The 22,104-nt window shown below is 40.3% G+C and overlaps 2 protein-coding genes across 3 annotated transcripts; both read left to right on the top strand.

The window, feature by feature from the left end:
* Window positions 1-1,935: 1,935 nt before the first annotated feature.
* Window positions 1,936-6,539, top strand: stmnd1 (stathmin domain containing 1). 2 transcript variants are annotated; one of them, XM_006787822.3, is made up of 5 exons: window positions 1,936-2,149; window positions 3,097-3,256; window positions 4,749-4,888; window positions 5,609-5,740; window positions 5,876-6,539. In XM_006787822.3, the coding sequence occupies exons 1-5, from the start codon at window positions 2,099-2,101 to the stop codon at window positions 6,257-6,259; spliced, it is 867 nt and encodes a 288-aa protein (XP_006787885.2). In that variant the 5' UTR covers window positions 1,936-2,098; the 3' UTR covers window positions 6,260-6,539. The 2 variants fall into 2 exon arrangements, with proteins under 2 accessions (XP_006787885.2, XP_087691221.1); XM_087835095.1 differs by having other exon boundaries at window positions 1,947-2,092.
* A 2,058-nt stretch (window positions 6,540-8,597) lies between these two features.
* rbm24a (RNA binding motif protein 24a) lies at window positions 8,598-19,938 on the top strand. The gene is made up of 4 exons (XM_006787823.2): window positions 8,598-9,036; window positions 10,209-10,332; window positions 10,449-10,503; window positions 17,346-19,938. Exons 1-4 carry the CDS (start codon window positions 8,869-8,871, stop codon window positions 17,701-17,703), a joined length of 705 nt encoding a protein of 234 aa, XP_006787886.1. The 5' UTR covers window positions 8,598-8,868; the 3' UTR covers window positions 17,704-19,938.
* Window positions 19,939-22,104: the final 2,166 nt, after the last annotated feature.

The following is a 22,104-nucleotide window of genomic DNA, read 5'->3' as shown; positions in this document are numbered from 1 at the left end:
GTTATTATTCATCTCTGGCTCTGCATGTCTTTGTCTGTCTCCCGCCCCTCACCCCCAACCCGTGACGGTAGATCGTTGCCCTTCCCTTAGCCTGGTTCTGCCACAGGGTTCTTGATGAAAGGGAGTTTTTCCTTCCTATTGTTGCTAAAGAACTTGCTCATCGGGGGTCGTATATTATTGGAGCTTTATATTATTGAAAGGTCTTTATCTTACGATATTAAGCACCTTGAAGCAACCGTCGTTGTGATTTGGTGCTATATAAATAAAATTTAATTGAAAAAAAAAAAACCATCATCAGAACCCGGCACAGAATATAACAGACTAAATGAGAGACAGGATGTGGGGAGGAGTTTGCAGATGTGCATCTACAGTGGCAGGCTAAAATAGCAACTTAAATAACACTGCCTATATTATTCTCACCTGTTGGATACAGAGAAGCTGATCTGCAGTTGAGCCTGACTTCATGGCCTGTCTGAACTACACTGCCTGGCTGCCTACCCCTCCCTGAGTCTTATTCTGTCAGAGGTTTCTTCATGTTAAAAGGGAGTTTTTCCTTCCTACTGTCACCAAGTTTCCTCATTTAGATCTGAAATGACTAGCGGTAGCTGTAGGAATCACTCATTTCTATGCGGCCACCCTTTGTAGTCACCTGGAGCTCCTAAACAGCTGATAATCCTGGAACATAAATTGGACAAAGATTCTCACATCATGGAGGTGGAGCAGGAGTTCCAGGCTTTTCTGTCTGACCACGATACCACTGTGGTCCTCACAAACAAGGCCAGACTTCAAAAAGAGACGGGCAGCTCCAGCTCTCCACAGTTAGGTAGAGTGCATTAGACTCTACTGCCACCTGTGGTCTTTACCAAGTGGCGTTTCATTTTGCTTCTGAGCAAACTGATGTTGACTTGTCTGAATTTTCTATTTTCTTATTTATTTATTTTTTGTTTAGATTAAACGTCTTGGAAATTTTTTCATGATCAAAACAAACTTAGACCACATTAGTTTTGATATTTTTGCACAATAGAGTTATATTCCTGCACAAATTGGACTCAAGCATTTAAGGTATTCATGAAAAACGAAATGAAGAAATTAAATAAATTAAATTAAATGTATGTATAGTAATTGATTTTTTTTAATCAAAGAGACATCCAATAATAATTTAAAATGTTTTAAATGTCTTTGATTCATGTTGACATTATTTGCATGCATATGTTACCTCTTCTACAAATGGCTATTGTACCACAATTGACCAAGCCTATCCGTTATATCAGCAGACAAAATAGTTAAACTGAAAGATGCTTTCCCCCCCTCGCTTTTCAGGAGGATATCAAATTACCTGTCCAATATTATATAACCCTCATTAAGCCCATACTTAGGCAACTGCGTTGATGAATTTTGTGGTTTTTGTTCAGAACTGGAAAAAAACAGAAAGTTGCATGTTACCTTCTCCCCAAGAAAGAAGAACAGTTATTTTAATCTTGCTTATTAAAAGCGTATCTTATTTGTTGATATTTGTCACTGTCCGTTTGTCTTATATTCATTTTATTTTCATGTTGTTGTTGTTTTAGGAAACGAAGGTCACACGCACTGAAACTTGGTATCTGAGTAAAAATTAATGGTAAGCGGAACAGTGTGTTCTGTTTTATGTGTCAGGGTCATGTTTTATATAATTATTTTTGGCACACTGACTCCTGGCTGAATTATTTAGCAAGCTGCTCTGTTTGTGGTAATCTGGTAACATGCACGTCTAGTGATTTCTGGCACTATTATACTTTTATAGTCGACTCTACTCCCAAACACAAGTCCGACAACAAATTTGTCATAAGAGTTCATTTAAGGACGATGCAAGCACAAATTTGATCAGAAATTAACGAATTTGATCATTGTACGTAGACTTTGCAGTATCACCTCTTTGACCAGGTCAGATTTATTGTAGCAACGGCCCCTAGCAACGCGCGGGACCCATGGAGACTGCAGTGTCTGAGTGAAGGAATGCAAATCTACAACAGTCGATAACACATAGACAACAACAAGAAATCCACAGCTGGTGGTTTATGAATTTCAAGGATTGACTTCACATCGTTGCTTTAAGGTGAAAATGGGATGCATGAACTCCGCGGTCCAAACGCTGACAGTGAATGGAGACGAGGTAGGCTGGGTGTCCCACCACCCACTAGTAAAACTGGGGACAGGACGCTAGAGCTGGTGTTTGTTTGTGACAGTTTTTAAAGAAAATTCATAGAAAGTTGTAAGGGAAGTGAAATTTTCCTTATAGACCTATTGAACATAGATATTTATTATTAAGTCCTCTCTCTAGCAGGAAAAAAAAAACATTTTGTTCCTTTTATTTGAAAAACAGCAAGCTGAAAGACTGGTATAGCCCAACTCTCTCACATAAACTATAAAGTTAAGGCAACAAGGGCAGGTGCCTTCACAATGCTTCTTCTTCTGTGGTACGAACCTGAGTAATGATGGTTAAGTCCTATCAGACCAGCTTCAGATGTGTCAAGGCAAAAAAAAAAGAAGTTTGGCAATATCAGTGTTAATATATCGTACTTTTTATAAAGACTAAAAGTTTAGACTTGCTTATTATAATCCGATTATAATAAAGAAAAGAAGAGACAAATGAAAAGACACATTTTTGGTCATGTCAATTGCAACAGATTTTATAACAGTGGTTTCCCCTCTAAATCTCATGAATGAATTTATATTTCACACGAACCTCATAGTTTATACCATAGTTGAAAAGCATTCCTTAAAAATATGGGGCTCAAAGAAATAAACTTTTTTATGTAGGTTTATTTCACACTGGACTTGTGAACTTGCGCAGTAAACTGTAGTTGTGTTTTATGCTGTTAGTTTAATCAGTACCAGTGTACACTATAAGAAAATAAAAGGTGAATATGTATTTCGGTGTACTTTTTTTTTTTGTAAAATGTAGTTGATTGAGACTGTGAAGTAAACCTATATGACAAATTGATAATACATTAACACAGATGTTACCACGACAAATTCATGTCTGTGGTACCACAGGAATGATGTCAGGATTTAATAATGTCCCCTTTCTGCATTTATTTTCTGTGTCTGTGCTGTCAGGATGACACAGGAAGTAAGGTCAGTGGTCGTGGAGACTCAGCTGTGTCAAAGGGCACAGCAGACAGCGGGGTGGTGATGGAGAACAGAGAAATACCTGGTGACATACCTGGAGCAGTGCCCCGAACACTCCCTCTTCTAACATCAGAGAGCATCAGAGAAAGTGAGTGGACAGAATTACACAGGACAGTGAGTGTGTAGTCTGACTCATCAGGCTGTAGAGAAACAGCTATTTATTACTTTTCCAACTAACACTAAAGGCCATATTCTTGATCTTATCTAGTGTTCTGGTGTTACTCCTCAGAACTATATAGCATCTGACCTTCCCATACCTGAACTGGTATCTTACTGCAGTAATAGATTCCACAGTGTTATGGATATTTTTGTTCCTTTGACTGTCTCCTTTATCCACTCTGCTCCCTGGTTCACCTCAGAATTGCCTAAGCTTGAAAATACACGTTGTCGTCTGGAACGCTTTCATACAAAGACTGGTCTTATTGTTCATAAAACTATGTATCAGGAACAAATGGACCACTTTAAGGGTGCCATGTCTACAGCTAATATTTATGGAATATATGTATGGAACATTAATCAAGTCTGGTGAATGGAATATTAGGATTTCCATGGCCTTTTTTTCAATACCAAGATGAGTAATGTCCATCAGCAGCTGGGTCTAGATAATTCCACATGTTGCACACTATGATCTGCCTTCCTCTTTCCCAGTTTCAGTCTCTCAACTGTTGAGAAAATATCTGGATTTGCTGATAAATCTTAACCTTCTACCTGTTGCCTTGACCCACTTTCCACTCAGGCAGTTATATCCTGTTTATTTTGTTCCTCTCTCACTCATTGGATAACTGACATTATCAATTTCTCCCTAATCTCTGCCTTTTTCCTTTACCTCTAGCTGTGATAATTCCAACTCTTAAGAAATCGAGTGTAGACCCATCCAATCTAAATCGTTTTTGTCCAGTTGCTAATTCACCTTTTCGTTCAAAAATTCTGGAAAACAACGGTTGCTGTTTAGATATACTGTCACCTTACTAACAATCATCTCTATGAGCATATTGAATCTGTTTTTTTTTCACTGAGTCCACAGATCTCAAACTCAAAGGGAGTGAGTTCCAGAGTCTGGGAGCCACTGATACAAAAACTCTGTCACCTTTTGTTTTTAACCTTGTATGCGGGACAGCCAGCAACCCCTGGTCACAAGACCTCAGGGACCTGCTGGTTCTTTAAGCCCTTTAAGTCTCTCTATCTCTCCATCTCTCACCTCCAGGTCTCTCTGATCTTTTGCACATCACCACTCCATCCTGTTCTCTGAGATCCTCATCCTCTGTTATTCTCATTATACCTTCTGCACTCCTGACGACCATGGGCGTTAGAGCTGGCAACCGAGTGGCTCCTCATCTTTGGAACTCGCTCCCAAATCACATTCGGAACACTGATTCTCTCCCTCTCTCTATAACCACTGTTAAAACACATCTGTTTAAGCTTGCCTATTCCGTTTTATTTTAATTCTGTGATGTATTGACTTTTTTTTCCGATGATGTCTTCAACTGTTATTTTATCCATACTGTGATTTTGTTATTTATTTGCTTGTAAGATGTCCTTGATGTATAATATGTGTTTGTTTGTTTGGTTTGTTTTTCCAGACGTACTTCTGTGGGATAATGAAATAACTGAACGCCAGAAGTCCCACAAGATCCTGGAGGAACTGCTGAATCAGGGCATCATCCCAAAGGAACAGCACAGAGAAAAGAGCAGCAGGGTTGGAGAAGCTTACAGCATCATGGTGAGTACCTGGTGTGCACAGCATGGTACGACCTTACAGGCCAGTTATCTGACAGCTTTACTGCAAATGGAGCTTTACTTTTAGTAGAAAGAGAAAGCACAGTGATATAAACAGGGTACATATTCTAAAAGATGCATTTTTTTCTCAACACATCTGACAAAGGGAAATAAAAACAACACTTTTTCCATAGCCTGACTGCTACCGTCCCTGAATCTGTGGCATCCACAATAATGCTGCAGTTCAACAAACTTTTACTAAAGAAAAAGAAAATAAGGAAGAACACCATGAACCAAGCACAAAATGGGCTGCCTGATTCCATCTTTGCCCCTAAACTGATACTCATAAGCTAAACTATCCATCCATTCCATTCTGCATATTAAATTCAGGGTCACGAGTGTGGGGGGTTGGGGGCTGGAGCTTATCCCGTCTGCCATAGGGCGTGAGACGTGGTACAGACAGGTTGCCTGTCTAAAAAGATGCATGAAGTGTTTTCTGTCATTCCTGTTTTACTTCTGTTGCGTCCTGTGTTTCTAATTAAAATAAAGTGTTAGTATTTGATGGAAGAATTTATATTTGTTTGTAAAATGAGCTGCTGTGAAGAAAACAAGTGTTTAAATGTAAAATTTAGGACTTGTTTTAAAGTTAGGGATAAAGTTATAGTTGGAGAAGTAGTAGTAATGGTTTTATGTCTAAACAACTTTGTGTGTTTGTATGCATCAGCTGGACGACAATGAAGGTGCCCGGCGCAGGCCTCCTGCCAGACTGGAGTCTCTGAAGGTGAAGAAAGCTAAGAAGCTACACACCAGAGAAGAGTTGGAAGAGAAGATCCGGCTGGCTGAAGAGAGACGCAAGGTGCCGTGTCTGCGTGACCATTTTCCCCAGCACCTCAGCTCTGTCATGTCTTTTGGTTTGGTTTGTTTTGTTTTGTTTTTTACCAGAGTTTTCTAAAAAGAAACAAATTATCTTGCACTCTCCACTCTTTTTCAGTTAAAAGAAGATAAGCTCAAGATGCGTTTAAGGAGCAAGTCTGCACGTGTCCGTGTCCGTGTCCCCGCCATCATCTCCAGCACCGAGAAAGACAAAGACACGTCCATCACCCCTGTGAAGACGCTAGCGGCACCACATCCCAGCCAGGTGATGCGTGAGGCTGCAGAGGGAGGAGAGTGGGTGAGAGAGGATGGAGATGGCAAAAGGGAGTGCGAGGAAGAGGCGAAGAAGGCAGGGAAGAGAGAAAAGAGAGAGGAGGGAGGAGAGAGTAGAGAAAAGGAAGAAGAAGAAGAGATGACCCAGGTGCAAGAGTTCACAGCCTCAGGGGAGCTGGAGTGTGATTCTAGCTTCCAACATGCAGACGACAAAGAAGAAGTATTTTAAACTATTGCACAAATCAGCCATCAATCAGCACAAGGGGGTACGGGAAGAGGAACTAAGCCAAAAATACATTCATTTTGCACAGTTGAGAGTTGTTTAAACTTGTAAAATAAATGTATTAGCAATGTGTATATATATAATTGAACTTAATGTTGAAGCTGTGAAGGTTTGCAGAAGAAAAACATGAAAGCACATTGGAACATGAGGGTTTTCCATTAAATTCAACGCATTTTACCTCACTGAACACTTTAATAAAGATTAATTGATGCACTTCATACCAAAAGACCAAATCGATTTTTGTGAGTGCTTTTGGTTGTTTGGTGTTTGTTTGTTTTTTTCACTATAACTGAGAGAAATTGCTGTGTTATCCTCTCACGTTGCTGTGAAGGTTGTACTCTGTGCAGCTGTTCTGTTGGACATAAGGTGGCGCTGTTTCAGTGGGTTAAATGTGTGTTGCAGCTTGTCTTATAGAAGAGTTAGCGTGCCTCTTCTATAAGACAAGCCATGAGTGCTTTTGGCAACATGTGGGGAAGGGCTTGGTGTAAAAAGATGTGTTTAAGGCAAAGTAGGAAATCCCCATTTTCTCGTTTTTTATGGTTCAGAGAGTGTGTGAAAAACAAGTGTGTGATCAGTCATTTATTACAATCCATAAAATGTAAAAGCTTTAGAGGTTAGCCACAAAAAACCCAGAACATCAAGACATATTTTTGAATGAGAGGTTAGGGCTGAAACCCAAGTGTGACTGCTGTGGCCATTCAGCTGTTTCCTTGACCTTTGACCTTCAACTTTCCTTTGCCTGACTGGCAAATGATTGAAAGATGTTTTAAGTTTTAATTTCTCTAAAAACAGCCAATATGGAAACAGCATTTACAAAGTGGACTTAATGTTTGCAGCGGTTCAAGGTTCCTGGTGATAAAGAATAAATGAAGCTTTCATTGGGGGGCGGCATATTGTTAGAGGATTCAGACTAGTCAGCATGCTGCAGAGACAATAAGAGCATGCAACCTAACCGGATCCCCATTGTTGAGCTTGAGAAACCTGATATCAATCCCCCTTTATTCTGACTTTTAAGGGCGTGTGGCTGCATTAATAAAACAGCAAGTGAACGGAGACACGGCAGAAAGGCGCTTTATCAGGTTGCATTTCATTGTGATGTGACGTCCTGCAGGCGGAGGTGACAGCAACACTGGCTCTTGTCATTCTTTTAGCTGGAAGAAGACAGATTTTGGTTGGAGGTGAATAAAAATGCGATTAGTAATCTTTACTGATCTGTGTTTCATAAAGTTTAGACTGGTCATCAGTGGCTTCCCACACAGGAATGAACAGCACTTGGTAATGCTCCCACCGTAAATGTATCTGCTCACTGTAGGATAGATGTACGTATGTAGGCCAGCTCGCAGAAGTGAGGCACCATGAATGATTAACAGCAGAGTTCACTCTCACATTACCGGAGTTAAATTAGCTCTTCTGGGCTGTTCAGGAGGATATTGAGAGATGCATCAGTATGTCCTCATCGGACACTGACACCTCTGTTTCAAACTTTTTACACTGGACTAATGACCTTTCTACTCAAGAAGCAACACAATTAAGACTCTCTAAAGACATACACCTCACGTATTGTGCATGACTTCTTTCTTTACTTATTTATTCAACAGGGACAGGCATGCCATTAAACAGCAATACTGATTATACCAAACTACTAATTCACATCTGTAGTCCCAGCCATTCAAGCTGGACTGTGAATCTTCTCAAAGGTGTTGATCTGTTGTTTATAAAAGGGCTGAACTCTTTTTCCCCCATTCTATTTGTGAATAAATAAATGAAGTTTATTCTATAAATGTAAAATATCTAAAACTTTATTTGCAATAAACTGTCAAAACGTAAAGAATGCCAGTAGAAAGTGAGTACGGTTTACTTGAGTTTAAAGTTAGTGCTATTTGTTCATTGTGAGTCCAAAGTACTTAAAATAACTTTATTTTTCTGAGAGATCACTACTTAATTAATCAGTTCAGCTCACATATTAGTTGACATTAGTTCAACTGAGAACTAAAACACTGTGGAGGGTGAAAAAACCCCTCAAACATCCAAATTATTTTTCACTTGAGCTGTTCCTGAGTCACAGGTACTTTTTGTGCCAAACGTATCATCAGTAGAATCGGGTTTTGTTGGGCCCTGATGGTTCATTAAACGCGGATCTTTGTGGTGAAGGAGCTCCAATGTTTCACACTGAGCCGCACTTCCCAGCTGTTTGTGCACGCTGGTGGGAGGAACTAAAAAGTGGGTGGAGTTAGAGGCAACGCATTTAGGAATGGGTCCCAAACCTATTTAGTTAGACGGCAGAGTTACCAAGAAGAGCTGGAAACACCTGCTGGTATCTTTGGGACAATCCGCTCCATATTTCTACCCTCTTACTGTCGAACTTAAATCTACCTCCAGGCTTCTTTTGTCTTCTTTTCTCCTCTGAAAAACTTTAGAGCCAACTGATCTCTCACTTTCTCTCTCTCTTTCTCTATCTCTCTAGTCATCCAAAGTATTATCGATAAGGAGACATTGCACTACTACTATTATTTTTTTATAGTTTCTATTTATTGAATTTTTTTTTTGCACTAACGATGCACACCACGCAAAAGGACACGACCTATACGAAGATCTTTGTTGGGGGTCTTCCCTACCACACCACGGATTCCAGTCTCAGGAAATATTTTGAAGTTTTTGGTGAGATTGAAGAAGCAGTGGTCATTACCGACAGACAGACCGGCAAGTCTAGAGGTTATGGATTTGTAAGTATCACTCAGTAACACCACAGCTTTCCACGGGAGTTTATTTGCGTCTATTCGCGCAAGTTCCAGAAATTCGTGTCACCACGTTTCTTCTGTTAAGGCTCGCTTCTGTTGCTGTCTTGCACAACACCATGACTAGCATTGATATATCTGTGGGTCACGGGTTGTTTATGTTTTGATAAGCAGCTCCTGCTTAAATTTGTCACTGGCTTCTGTTGCAATCTCGCACCCACCAACTTGTTGCGCGCTGGTATGCGCCCTGACACGCATTTTTTAAAGGAGCTGTTCACACGGTGGCAGCTGCGGTGGGCTGAAAGAAAACTCTCGATTATGTCTTGATATTGTAGAGCAGGTTTTTTGAAACGGTCACAGTTTCTTCCTCTTAGGGTAGTTTACACAGTCTTGCTAAGACTTGCCATCAAACCGGAGAACCAAAGTGTTTAATGTTTTTGGTTTGTTTTTTTTTGTTTTTTTTTGGGGGGGGGGGGGGGGGGGGGGGTTGGAGACGAGCAACCATCTACTCACGGTTATTCAATAATAAATCTTTTTATTTGTACATATACATATAGTTTGACTAAGCTAACCTTCATATACATGTAAGAAAATTATCCAAAAAGAGAAATATGGAAGCCAAGCCTGAGCCTTTATTTAAGTAACCTAATTTTTTTCTTATCTACCCTTGATTTAATGAAATATTTACGTTTGTGTGCTGGGATCAACGTTTAACTTCACGTTTGCTTAGATCCTGTCTTTACTGCTCTTTCTAAATCATATTTATTTTATTATTTACCTTTACTTTATTGTCTCCCAAATAATGCTTATGGTCAAGCTCACATGAATCCCTCTGATTAGAATTAAAGGCTGTAAAAGGAGAACTGAGGGCTTTGGTTTGGTTGTGGTGGTCAGCCTGGCTACCGTTCACTGCTGATAAGTTTCATCACATCCACATGAGGGTGATAAATGTGTGTGTGCTGTCAAATACCTGCCACTGTCAGTGATGGCCACACAGGCGCACACAGAAGGAGGCCACACACACACACACACACACACACACACACACTTATACTTCTTTGAAACATGTGGTTTCCCTCTTTCTTACAAGCTCCAATCATTATTGAACCCTCAACTGCCTTTAAAAACGTCCTTCAGCTCTTCGTTTATCCTCCTCTCAGGTGACGATGGCAGACCGTGCAGCCGCAGATCGGGCCTGCAAGGACCCCAACCCGATCATCGATGGCAGGAAGGCCAACGTCAACCTGGCATACCTGGGTGCCAAGCCTCGGGTGATGCAGCCAGGTAAGACCAGCCAGTAGGATGTTTGTTTGTACCTCAGGGTTTGAATCTTAAATATAATTTCAAGTTGTTGCTAGAAGTCAGTTTTTGTCTGTATTTGAAGTTATTTTGTCTTGCAGGTTTTACCTTCGGTGTTCCCCAGATTCACCCAGCATTCATCCAAAGGCCTTATGGGTAAGGACTAACGAGTCGACATGTATTCATTTCCTTGAATAAATGATGACTAATCATCAGAGTTGGAATGTAAGCTATAAATACACCTTTTCTTCCCCAATGATTGTCCACCCAAAAAAAAAACCTCCAGTCAAAACTGCTTTTCCTAAGTTCGACTGTTTGCAGAAATACGTGTGAGTGTAAATACATTCTTGTGTGAGTGTGCTGAGTGGACAGTGATGGAAACTTTACAGCCTCACTCAATGTTATCTATCTTTCTCTGGTTCGACAGGCTCGCTCTCGGTTAAGCTAACTGTGCTGGTTTGTGGAATAGTTCTGATCAGAGAAAAGGAATTACCTGTAGACTCAAACGCACACAAACAAGCTCTCAAAATGGTGATTACAGATGCATGTACGTGGGTTTCGTTTGGACTTCTTTTTCATTTTATTTAAATAGAACTTAGCTTTGTGTGCCGTCATGAAGTGGTGTTGTTAGCTAAACCGTGTGCTTTCTTTACTTTAGTGATAAAAAAAAAAAGAAAAAGAAAAGAAAAAAAAAACTGGACTGATTGTTGTTTTTGTGGGGTGTTCTTTTTCCTTTTTGTGGAAGCGTGTCTACTTTGCAGAGGAGAAGATTTTTTTAAAATTATTATTATTATCATTGCTTTTAGCTTGTGGTTGATCTGTTTTGTTTAACAGGATCTGCTGTTACATGTTTCTTTCTCCTCCTTCTGGCTGTCTTGTTTGAGTGAGTGGTGACGTTTCTGTGTGGAGTTTCTTTCTTTCACCCTTCCCCCCCCCACCCCACACTTTCCCCTCAAAATAACAAAGCCTATCACTGCTTGCGTGTGCTCAGTGCATCTTCCTGCTGTTTCTTACATTAACACAACACGGCAGAGACCAACTCACTGTGAAATTACCTCTTGTGGTCTCTCAGCCTCCTTTTCTTCGCACTATTGGGAGATGCGAATGTCTTATGAATGAACCGAAAGCATCCCAGTTAAAATGTGAGCTTATATGTGTCTGACTACACCTGAACATACGGGGGTTATGGGGTCTCACTGTGCATCTGCACACGTCCACATGCACCCAGCTCAAGTCAGTCAGCACCAAAGTCTCCACTGTGACACAAACAAATGTCTGGATGTCTCTCTCTCTCTATCTCTTATTCTCTCAGAGCGAGCTTTCGTCACATGGGCTCGTGGTGTTAAGGAAAACAAGCGCACCCATTGTGCCACACAAAGCCCTGAATGCTGACAATGCAGTCGCATGAAGCTGAGCTGTGTGTGTGTCTGTGTTAGGGGGTCCAGTGAGGGTGCACGAGCTGTCGTTGTGTGTCATGTAAGAGCAGGGAAGAGTCCATTTAAACAGGGTCATGTGAGTGTGTTAGGGGCCGGCCTAACATATAGCCTTTAACTCTTTATCCCCATTAAGTCGACTTTTGACGTCTCCTCTGTACACTTAATGACAGGTTTTTGCACATCAGTATATTTCAATAAAGGCATGGTTTGACAACCATTAGAGTAGGTTCTGAGTTTTTCCAAGGGTAGCCATCATGAGCTGAGGCAGAGAACATCTAAAGCAAACCCAGTCACTTTGTTCTATAAGCAGACCTGAAATATGACAGAAACCACTCAGTTCAAAAAACTAGGACCTGGCGTCCAAATATGTGGACATCACATTTTCGGTTATTTAGACCAAAATACTAAATTTTGCTCTACAAGGGCCTGATGTCCACTTACACGGACATTATGCTGCTACTGTTCTATCAAATTTTTAAACAAATATCCTCATATGTGGCTCCTATTTTTCTTAAAAACAAAAATAAGGTAAAAAAAAATAAAATCTGGCAATTCTTTGTTTTTACATTCATCAGGCCCCAATCAGCCCAAATATCAAAGAGAAATTAAAAATGCACGCCGTGGAAGAGTTCGGGTCTTAGGACGTTAATGTGAATTTGTACAAGTTATGAATCATACATGACTCATATCTGAACAAATGTAAGCACACTGTTAATCTATGAAAGCAAATTACGGACAGAAGTCTTTTTCCATGTACATTAGAATTAAGTCCAGATTTTAGTGAAGAAAATTTACTTAATTAAATGGTATTTTCCCCACAGTGGCTTTCCAAATCCAAAAAGGATGTCAATGTGGCTGTCCTCTGATAGTCCTGTGAGCAGATAGGCTTGCATAACCTTTGCGGCAGTGTTGTCTTTTTTCCTTTTTTTCACATACCTGGTGAGGTTGGGAGGTGAATTCCAAATGGGAATTTAGCATGACCCACTCCAGGGACAGCGGCTGGTGGGGAGAATTCACGAACACGTGTCAGGCTCCAACCCTGTCACTTCACCTTCAGTTTGAACATGGTGCAGAGAAAGTTAAGAGCTAGCCAATCAAATCATCTTTACAGTCGACCCCCACCTGCGGTTTTTCTGGATTTTCTGTGGAACTAACTGATTTTATTTTCACGACAAAATACATTTTTTATGATTAAAAAAGAAGGTGTGTTTCTCAACATGGGGAAATGGCATCAGCAGACACGGGCGCGGCGACAAAATATCCCAAGACCTTCAAATGTTTTAGGATGATAGTTTAAGGTATATATGGTGTTTGAACTATTTAAATAGGCAGTTATAAGCATTTTTAGAGAGGTCTCAAGTATTTGGTATTTGCAGCTGGTTGTGGCCCTTAACCCCAGCGAGGTCAGCTGTATTAAAATGATCCACCAAAGCATTAACTGAGAGAACAACTTGGTTGCCTGTGCAGTTCAGTATTACATAAAAGAAGTTGCTATCAAAAATCAGCCTGGTGTATATATACAAAGAAGCTAGTGTGGCTAATGCTAATCGCTAACTGATGCTTGGCCAGATTTCCTTGTAATGATTAGCTATTATTGCTATGGCGATCGCACCAGCAAAGATATCGCCCCAGCTGAGGAAATGTATCTGTGTGAATAGGGTTGTCATGGTATTAAAATTTCAAACTTGGGAAGATTTTGACCACATCCTGCAACAGCAGAAGTAATGGCTCAAAAACTGTTTAATGCTTAAGTGTTGTTGAAAATGAAGATTCGGTGACCTCTTTAAAACGTGCTGTTCAGTGTTATGAATGTTAACTACTTCAGCTGTTAGTAACGGTAGGAGCTAGTTCAGTGCCTGCCTGGAGACCACTGTTGTTGTGATTTGTTGTGACTATATAAATAAAACTGGATTGAATACAAGCATCACAAAGCGAGCTCAGGGGAGGCAGAAACCTGCTGTGGAGCAGAAGACCTCGTAAACAGATTAGAAGAAAAACTGCAACGAGTAAACAATTAAACCTCATGACTTTCTGGCTGCATTCTTCCTACACATGCCCCACTTTGCGTTCCTTCTGTCCTTGTCCCCACAAATATGTGGAGACGTACACTTCTACTCTATCCACAAGGGACTCTGCAGAGAGTCTGTTTTTAACACAATAACAGTAACTATACAGATATCCATCTTCTTCAGGGAGCTCCAGAGATGTAAGGCAGCCATTGAGGAAAATTTACATTCATAACCTTTGAGAACATCACACTGCTCGGATTAAGTTCTAATATCCACATAAACACCAGGCCTTAATAAATTATCTTCCATGTAAACAGCTGACCCGAAGTCTTCAGTCTGATTTAGAGAAACACTAGTGTGTAACTGCAGCCACGATCTCCACAGCAGGGAATAAATTTGTTAGAAGTAAACTCAAAGTGAGAGAGGCTTAGGATGAAAGCTCCGGTGAAAGATACAATTCGCAAATCACAAAACGTGGCAAACAGCGTCCTCTCTTCCTTTTGAAATGAATCAAAGAACCTCTTTTGATTGATGCCCCCTTGAAGTTTGCATTTTCACAATTTTTTTTTTAAGAGACAAACGATCACAGCTGATCATCCTTTTACATCCAGCAGCTCAAAAACTGAAGTTCTTCTCTGCACGCTCAGAAGATGTATCTGTGCTGCTGCTGTTGCTGTTAATACGTCCACACAGAGTGACTGGTGAAGGTTTCGCACAGTAACTTTATCCAGGTAGCCATCTGTGTTTGGATTATGACTATGTTACAAATACTTAAGTGCATCAGAATCACAGTCAGCTTGGTCGTAACAACTCTTTAAATTAGGAAATGTTCGTGACGTCAACCTCTCGCACTTTGATAACGAACAAGTCCACATGGCAGACAGCATGCAGGCTGGAAGACAACCTTTATTTAGCCTTGAACTTTATTGACTACTGGGGCTTTCCAATAAAGAAACACACACACAGGAACAGTCAGACCAGCATACCTGCACAAATCAGCTACATATACTGGGAATAGACTGGGATAACTTAAATGCTCTTGTTTTATGACCATCTGCACAGAGAAAAGCCGTTTTTAGTTTGTTTATTTTAATGAGGCAGAGCTTCGCTTCCTATGGCCGAAAACACCGCTTATGCTATGTGTATATCTGTGTGTGTTATTCAGTCTATACCAACTTATACAGCTCAGCACCACCAGTATCTTGTAATACAGATTTAATAATGTAACTGCAATAAGATCTAGGAGTCAGACAAATATTAGAAAGTGTGCGCAAAGATGCGAATATCACATTATGAGATTATTAGATTTGCTGTCTTGCACAATGCATTTTCAGAGCACAGCACTCTATGCATGCATAGTGCTTAGATTATCGAATTATATTATTATAGATCTAGTACTAACATGAGATCTGAAGTCCTGTTAGGGGCTTATTTGCTGTGCTTTTCACACAGTGCACCTGTGGGTCAGCTGCTGCCTTTTTAATTGATTAATTCAAATCCTGGCATCAACTGTGCAAACAGAGTTACAATGTGTTTGTTGATCGGTACACTCAAACCGCCCCCCCAAAAACCAAACTCAATAAACATAAAGTAGTAACTTTGAATAAAATGCAACTGAAATATATAAGAGGTTTCTTTATTAAAATAGTTAACAATTAAGTATAATTTGCTTAGTATAAACTGAATGAATGCCAATTAAGTAAATTTCATTGGACCAGAATCCCTTAATTATACTCATGTAACAAAATTAAATGGAAAACTTACACTTAATTAATTAGTTGATTTGTTTTTTGGGGGTTTTTTTTGAGTGTGTTAGACCAGCAAATACTTGCACAATTGAGGAGTCGAGCAGTGGGCGAATCTTCCACGCCTGCCATATGACGTCTTTCCTCTCTGTTGATAATTCAGTGATTTCACACGAGATAACAGCCTGTAAACATCTCTCTGCACCAGTGCTGCTATATTTTTTTTTATTTATTAGGCCAGTAAAATATCTAAAGCCTTACTGAGCCCACTGAGTTTCTTTAGTGCCATTTTCAAAGTGAGTTTTTTGAATCACATGATACTGAAAATGCTGCCTCAGAAGGTTTTCTAATTAGTTTAACTCTGAAAAAAACAAAGAATCTTTTCAGGATAGAAATTGTCTTACTGGCCTTCAAAAATGCTCTTATGTGGGTATCTTTAGTAACAGCAACACCATCCCTTCACATTTCCACCCCTTTGCTTTTCATGTCTTTTTTCAGTTGAGTGATTGTGCTGTGCCCTCGTCATGGTTGTTGCTTTTGTGAAATGTTTTTTTTCCTATATATCCTCCTCTCTGACACTTTGCTCTTTATGCTCTCTCCTGTTTTTCCTGGTCCACTGTTTTCGGTTGGGATGTGGATTGGATTTGGATAATGGAGTGCTCACAATAGGGTTGCCACGATAGATCCCACTTTTTTTTTTAACTTTCTGATTGTTTTCTCTCTCAATCCAGACGATAAAGTGACCACCTGATATCCACTGATTGTGCAGATTTTTCTTCAACAGATTTAACAGCAATCGTTATTTAAAGTTAGATGCGCGGCTGTTACTGGAATTCTGTTTTCTCACTTCGTTTGAGTTCAATTCAAGGAGAGGGGATATCAAAAAGGGAACATTTCTTATTTTTGCTTCTTACTAAAAAAGTTGATTTTTCACTTCTCTCATTCAGAATGGTGTCAATTATAAAAACTCCCTTCCTGCTTGCTGTGCAGCTGAGTTTCCAGACCTTATAGAGACTGGGGGCTGGGATATGGCTATGTCATGGAGGGCAGAATGTGCTCATTGTTCAGAATTGTTTATTTAATCGAAACATCCCTCTCAGTGCAGAGCCTAGTCCCAACTCCCCCCACAGCCTCCGTGGCTCATTGTCCCGACACAGAGGGGGAAATGGCCAGCAGCGTCCCTTTTTAAAACTGTCCAGCTGTCAAAGTGGCAGTGACATTTTCACAAAGCTTCCCTGGGCTCATCTACTCTGTTCACACACACACACCCCACCCCCTGCCACTGTAAGCCACCCGAACCCCGCTGCCCCTGCTCTCCCTCCAGTAGGCAGGGGACAGCACAGGAGTTAATGTACAAATTGACCATCGATGAGCTGCAAGGCTACAAATCTCAACCCTCTTCTTTCTGTTTTGTCTCCACAACGCAAACTCAAACATGCCCCTCGTGCTCTGCCTCATAGAGAAGATGATGTCAGTACTTCATCTAGATGTAATCATACAAAAGTAATTTTTTTTAATTAAGAAGGGAAACAAAGAAAAGAAAGTCTGGGTGTTGAAAGATTTTCTCACGTTCTAGTCTTATTTTCTAGTCAAACTTTTTCTATTTTGGCAACCCTATATTGTTCTAATCCTTACTAGCAGGCATTTCCTTGCTCTTCTTGACTGGTGAACTGGACTGGGTCTGGGTGGTGGGAGGGCGCTTGGCCGCAGTGTGGTGGAGTTGGGTTTTTGGGGGGTTGGGTCTTACTGTCTTTTTAATGTTTGGCACTGAATCAAACAACTGTCACATCTGTGTGTTTCTCCCACAGCATCCCGGCCCACTATGTGTATCCTCAGGCCTTCGTTCAGCCTAGTGTGGTCATCCCTCATGTGCAGCCTGCAGCCGCTGCGCCTCCCACTGCCTCATCCCCCTACATCGACTACACCGGAGCCGCCTATGCACAGTATTCTGCTGCAGCAGCCAACGCTGCCGCCGCTGCCGCCGCCGCTTACGAGCAATATCCTTACACCGCCTCCCCAGCGGCCACAGGCTACGTGGCCACTGCCGGATACGGCTATGCTGTCCAGCAACCTTTGGCCACCGCTGCCCCGGGCTCAGCCGCTGCTGCAGCCGCAGCCTTTGGCCAGTACCAGCCTCAGCAATTGCAAGCTGACCGCATGCAATAGCAGGTCCTGCAAGTGCTGGACATGCAGAGCAAGGAGGAGGCCCACCCCAGCTACAGCTGATCTGTTAAAAAAAAAAGAAAAAAAAGAGAGGGAGTGGCGTTAAGGGTGTGGCGTGTCAACAGCTCAGAAGCAGAGTTGCTTTAAAAAGGTGATGATGATGATGATGATGATGATGGTGATGATGGTGAGGTGGGAACTTTTTACAGTAACTTTTCAACTTGCTGTGCTTCAACCAAAAAAAATGAAAAAACAGAAAACGAAAAAAAGCCGCAGGACAAATAATGAAAATGGTTTTCTATTATTATTATCATTATTGTTGTTGTTGTTATTATTACCATGATTATTATTATCATTACTATTATCATTGTAGTACAGTACTTATTTTTAGAGATCCAGGAACTAATCCCTGTGGTTGGTATAGGTCCTATTGCTGTCTTTAACGTTAGTTTTTAGGAAAATACTCCTTTTTTTCCTCTTGTTAGGTTATTTAATGCCCTCATAACATTTATATTTATTATTTGTTATTATTAAACACTGAGGGCTCTGCTTGTTCTTTTTGTCTTTTCAAGTGCATTTTTGGAAGTTGATATTTTCTGATAATCAGGGAAATGGAACGGTTTCCACTGTGTTAGCTATTATTTTGTGTGACTCGCCGTGTCACAAACATTTGAAGAACTACCTTATTATCTTCCTGATGCTGAATGTCCCTTTTTTTTAAAAACTCTGTGTCTCTCAACCTCTTGACCTATGCAAAGCAAACAAATCACTATGAGACAAAGAAACAAAGAAAAGAAACTGAAAATGTCATCAACTCTGACTTGACTCTTGGACTGAAAAAAAGGGGGGACTTGGCAAATAAAACAAAGGCACTGACAAAAGGAAAGAGACTGAAAAATGGCTTCGGACAATGAGAAACACTAAATCTGTTGCTTTTCCACGTTTCGCTCATATGTAAACTGACAACATACATCCAGAGCTGCACACATAGCAGTCAAAGACAAAGGCAAGCGCAGTCGTGCTTCTCTCTGGCTCCGCTTTTGAGAGAAGCAGAAAGAGGGAGAGCAGCAGCAGCTGCTGGTGGGGGTGGGGGGGTTGGACAGAGCCAGCTCCAGCGCCACACAGACGGATCACTCTGGAAAGAACGCTTCACTTGTGCTCGTTTGTTGAGTTGTCACATTTTAATCCCCGGCCGAGCCCTTTGGGAACCAACTTTAACCCCCACCCCCACCCCACTCGACTCGTCCTCCACCCCGGTCATTCAGCACTGCCCCCGTCAGCATTTCCACCTCTGTGCTGCTGTAGTCAGGTACGCACTCACAAACACTTTCACCAAAGCCACCCCGACAACTGGCCTGCCTCATGTCTGTCAAGAACACCAGGTGGGGTGGGAGGATGTGGGTTTCCTCTTTGACGTTGTGTTGATCTCTCTTAAATGTGCCTTACATTTTTACTGCTATTTAACAGAGAAAAAAATGTAAAAAAAAAAAAAAAAAAAGAAAAAAAAAAAGAGAGAGAGATAAATCTACTATTTAAGATATTTATTTTTGAGGGTTGACTATGTTGACACTCTGAGAGTAGAGACTTAGTGGCGGTACTGTATTAATAATATGATGTACTCATCTCAAGGCATATATAAGTTATTGATTAGTTTTATTATCATTATTATCATTATTATTATTATTAATAATAACATAATCAACCAAAATGTTGATGTAGGAGTTATTTAAAAATGTGCACTGTACTTCTATTTTTTATCTTTTTTGATTCTTCAGAACATGACATTAAATATCAGCTTCATGCCTTTTTGTATGGAAGAACTTTATTTAAATGCAGGCCTCCTTGAATGCAGACAGTACTCTGCCTCTTCTATGTTTAGAGAAGAGGAAAAACTAATCTTTTTTTTTCTTTTTGGTAAAAAGAAGCAAAAAAAAAGCTGCTTTTCTCTACTAGAATGTATAGCTGTTGTCGAGGTTTCAGTAGCTGTGCTCTTTTTTTGCTTCATATTCATCAGATGGGCAATTTTACACTGTTGGGAATTTTTATACTTGAACTCTTTCTTACAAGGGAAATAAAATAAACAACAAAAAAAAGTTTAATGAAGCTTTTCATTGTCACTGGATGAGGGCATGTAAAGTGTTATTATTAAATGCAAAGGTCCTGTTGATATTAAAACCTTTACTTCAGAATATCAACTTAATTTTCTCAAATTGGAATAAAATGTTCGATATTTAAGAAGGCTGCTTGTCTTTTGTTTACAGAAACACATGCTGTGGTTACTGGTCTTTCTCCACAAATACACCTCAGTCTACTGTTAACAGATTTCTGCTTTGATATGTATGAAAATCCAGAGTTTGTTATAAACAAAAGAATATGATTGGCGTGCATGCCGGGGGGAGTGGTCAGGGAGTGTGACTACAGGCTGCTTAGTAAACAATTAAACCGTCAATAACAGTAGCAAGTAAAATGCTAATGCTAATGCAAATTTGCTATCATTTAATTGTGATGGGAAGTAAATGTACACTTTTTAATTAATGGTGTTGAACAGCTACCCCTGTTCTACAGTGTGATTTGACCACACATAAACCTATTAACTTCTCATTTTTGATGGAGATTGACAACAGTTGGTAGTTTCTCTTTGCCAGAAACAAAAGAATTTGTTTGACAGTGCTCACTGGACTGACCAATACTCTATGTGAAAGACCCCAGTTTGGGTTCAAACCATTAACTCTATTTCTGGGAGCTTAAGCTGCCCAATAACCCTTTAGCCTGAACCATGAAATAATTGCCACAGAATTCTATTTTTTGAAAATGGATTGTTTATTTATCCTTTTGACAAATAAAATAAAAATAATTCAATATTAATTACATTAGATATTATATATCTTATATTTTAGTATTGATTGTATTTTATTTAGCATGTAATTGTATTGTAATCTATTTCTTAAAAATGAAATATACAATTTATTTTGGTTTATGGGCCCCTTTTCCATTAGTACCTACTTGGATCGACTCAGACCTGCTCAACACAGCTTTCCAACACAGCTTTCCGGGGCGATCGTGGCTCAAGAGTTGGCAGTTCATCTTGTAATTGGAAGGTTGCCGGTTCGAGCCCCGGCTCCGACAGTCTCGGTCGTTGTGTCCTTGGGCAAGACACTTCACCTGTTGCCTACTGGTGGTGGTCAGAGGGCCCGGTGGCGCCAGTGTCCGGCAGCCTCGCCTCTGTCAGTACGCCCCAGGGCAGCTGTGGCTTACCATCACCAGTGTGTGAATGGGTGTATGACTGAATGTAGTGTAAAGTGCTTTGGGGTCCTTAGCGACTAAGTAAAAGCTCAATACAAATACAGGCCTCACTGTCGCCAAGTGCTTGCTAATAGGGGTCATTGGATTATTGGGGTTTCCTCTGTATTATTGTAGGGTCTTTACAATATAAAGCACCCTGAGGTGACTGTTGTTGTGATTTCGTGCTATATAAATAAAACTTAATTAAATTAAGATGGGTTAGTGAAGAGCACCCTTGTCAAACTAAATAGAAGCAGCTGTGTCCGTGTCCAAACCAAGAAGGTCTTTCAAATGAGGCCACTGCCATGAAAGGTTATGAAATGAAAACAAAGTTGACCATGGATATTAAAAAAAAAACCTGTTATAAACATAAGAATAGCAAAATTATATTTTTAACAGGTTTTCATAATTTCTGAAATGATTGTGAAAAATTGTGTTTATTTATGTTTGAACATAAATATGTGACTCTGTAAGTCTGAGTGTGCGTGGTCCCATATGAAACCACGTTATGAAACACTGGAGTTAGTCACGCCCAGATTGAGTAACCATGGATACTAATCAAGTCGAGGCCTATCAATGATTAATCCCTGCTCTAATCAATAAGTCATGTTAGGAAGAGTTAGCTGCTCGCTTTCTGACGTCTTTCATTCTACTCAGAGGAGCATTTTGGTCGCCACTGAAACATGAAACTGGGTCACATTACTGTGAGTGTTGACCGTGACACAGCATGGACGCAGCAAGGCCTTATGGGTGAAATTAACAGCAGCCAAAGCACCTGACATCATGCCGTAACAAGATTAAAGCTGTTACTTTATTAAAAAAGGATGATCCACAGCTGCAACCCTCCTCTAGCTGGAGTTTGAAATGGCCTCAGAGTTTAGGATGACAGAAGGGACTGCTCTGTGAAAACAGGTGGAGGTTTTATATCTTGTGGGTGGAGGTGCTCCTTAAAGTGGTAATGCTTTCTTATTAGAAACTTGTTATAAATACCTACACTGGAAAAAAAAAACTAAAGAAAGAGTCACAGAAGGAGTGGCAAGCTTTCAAAGGATTAAAGAAATCTGTAGTTTTTGCTTGTGGAGAATGTTGTGTAGTCTGGCAATGCATTACATGTAATGTTGC

The sequence above is a fragment of the Neolamprologus brichardi genome, chromosome 22 (assembly GCF_056152115.1).
Source record: "Neolamprologus brichardi isolate AB-2024 chromosome 22, ASM5615211v1, whole genome shotgun sequence".
Classification (NCBI taxonomy): domain Eukaryota; kingdom Metazoa; phylum Chordata; class Actinopteri; order Cichliformes; family Cichlidae; genus Neolamprologus; species Neolamprologus brichardi.
The sequence above is the reverse complement of the archived record's forward strand: the minus strand, read 5'-3'. Positions and strand labels throughout refer to the sequence as shown.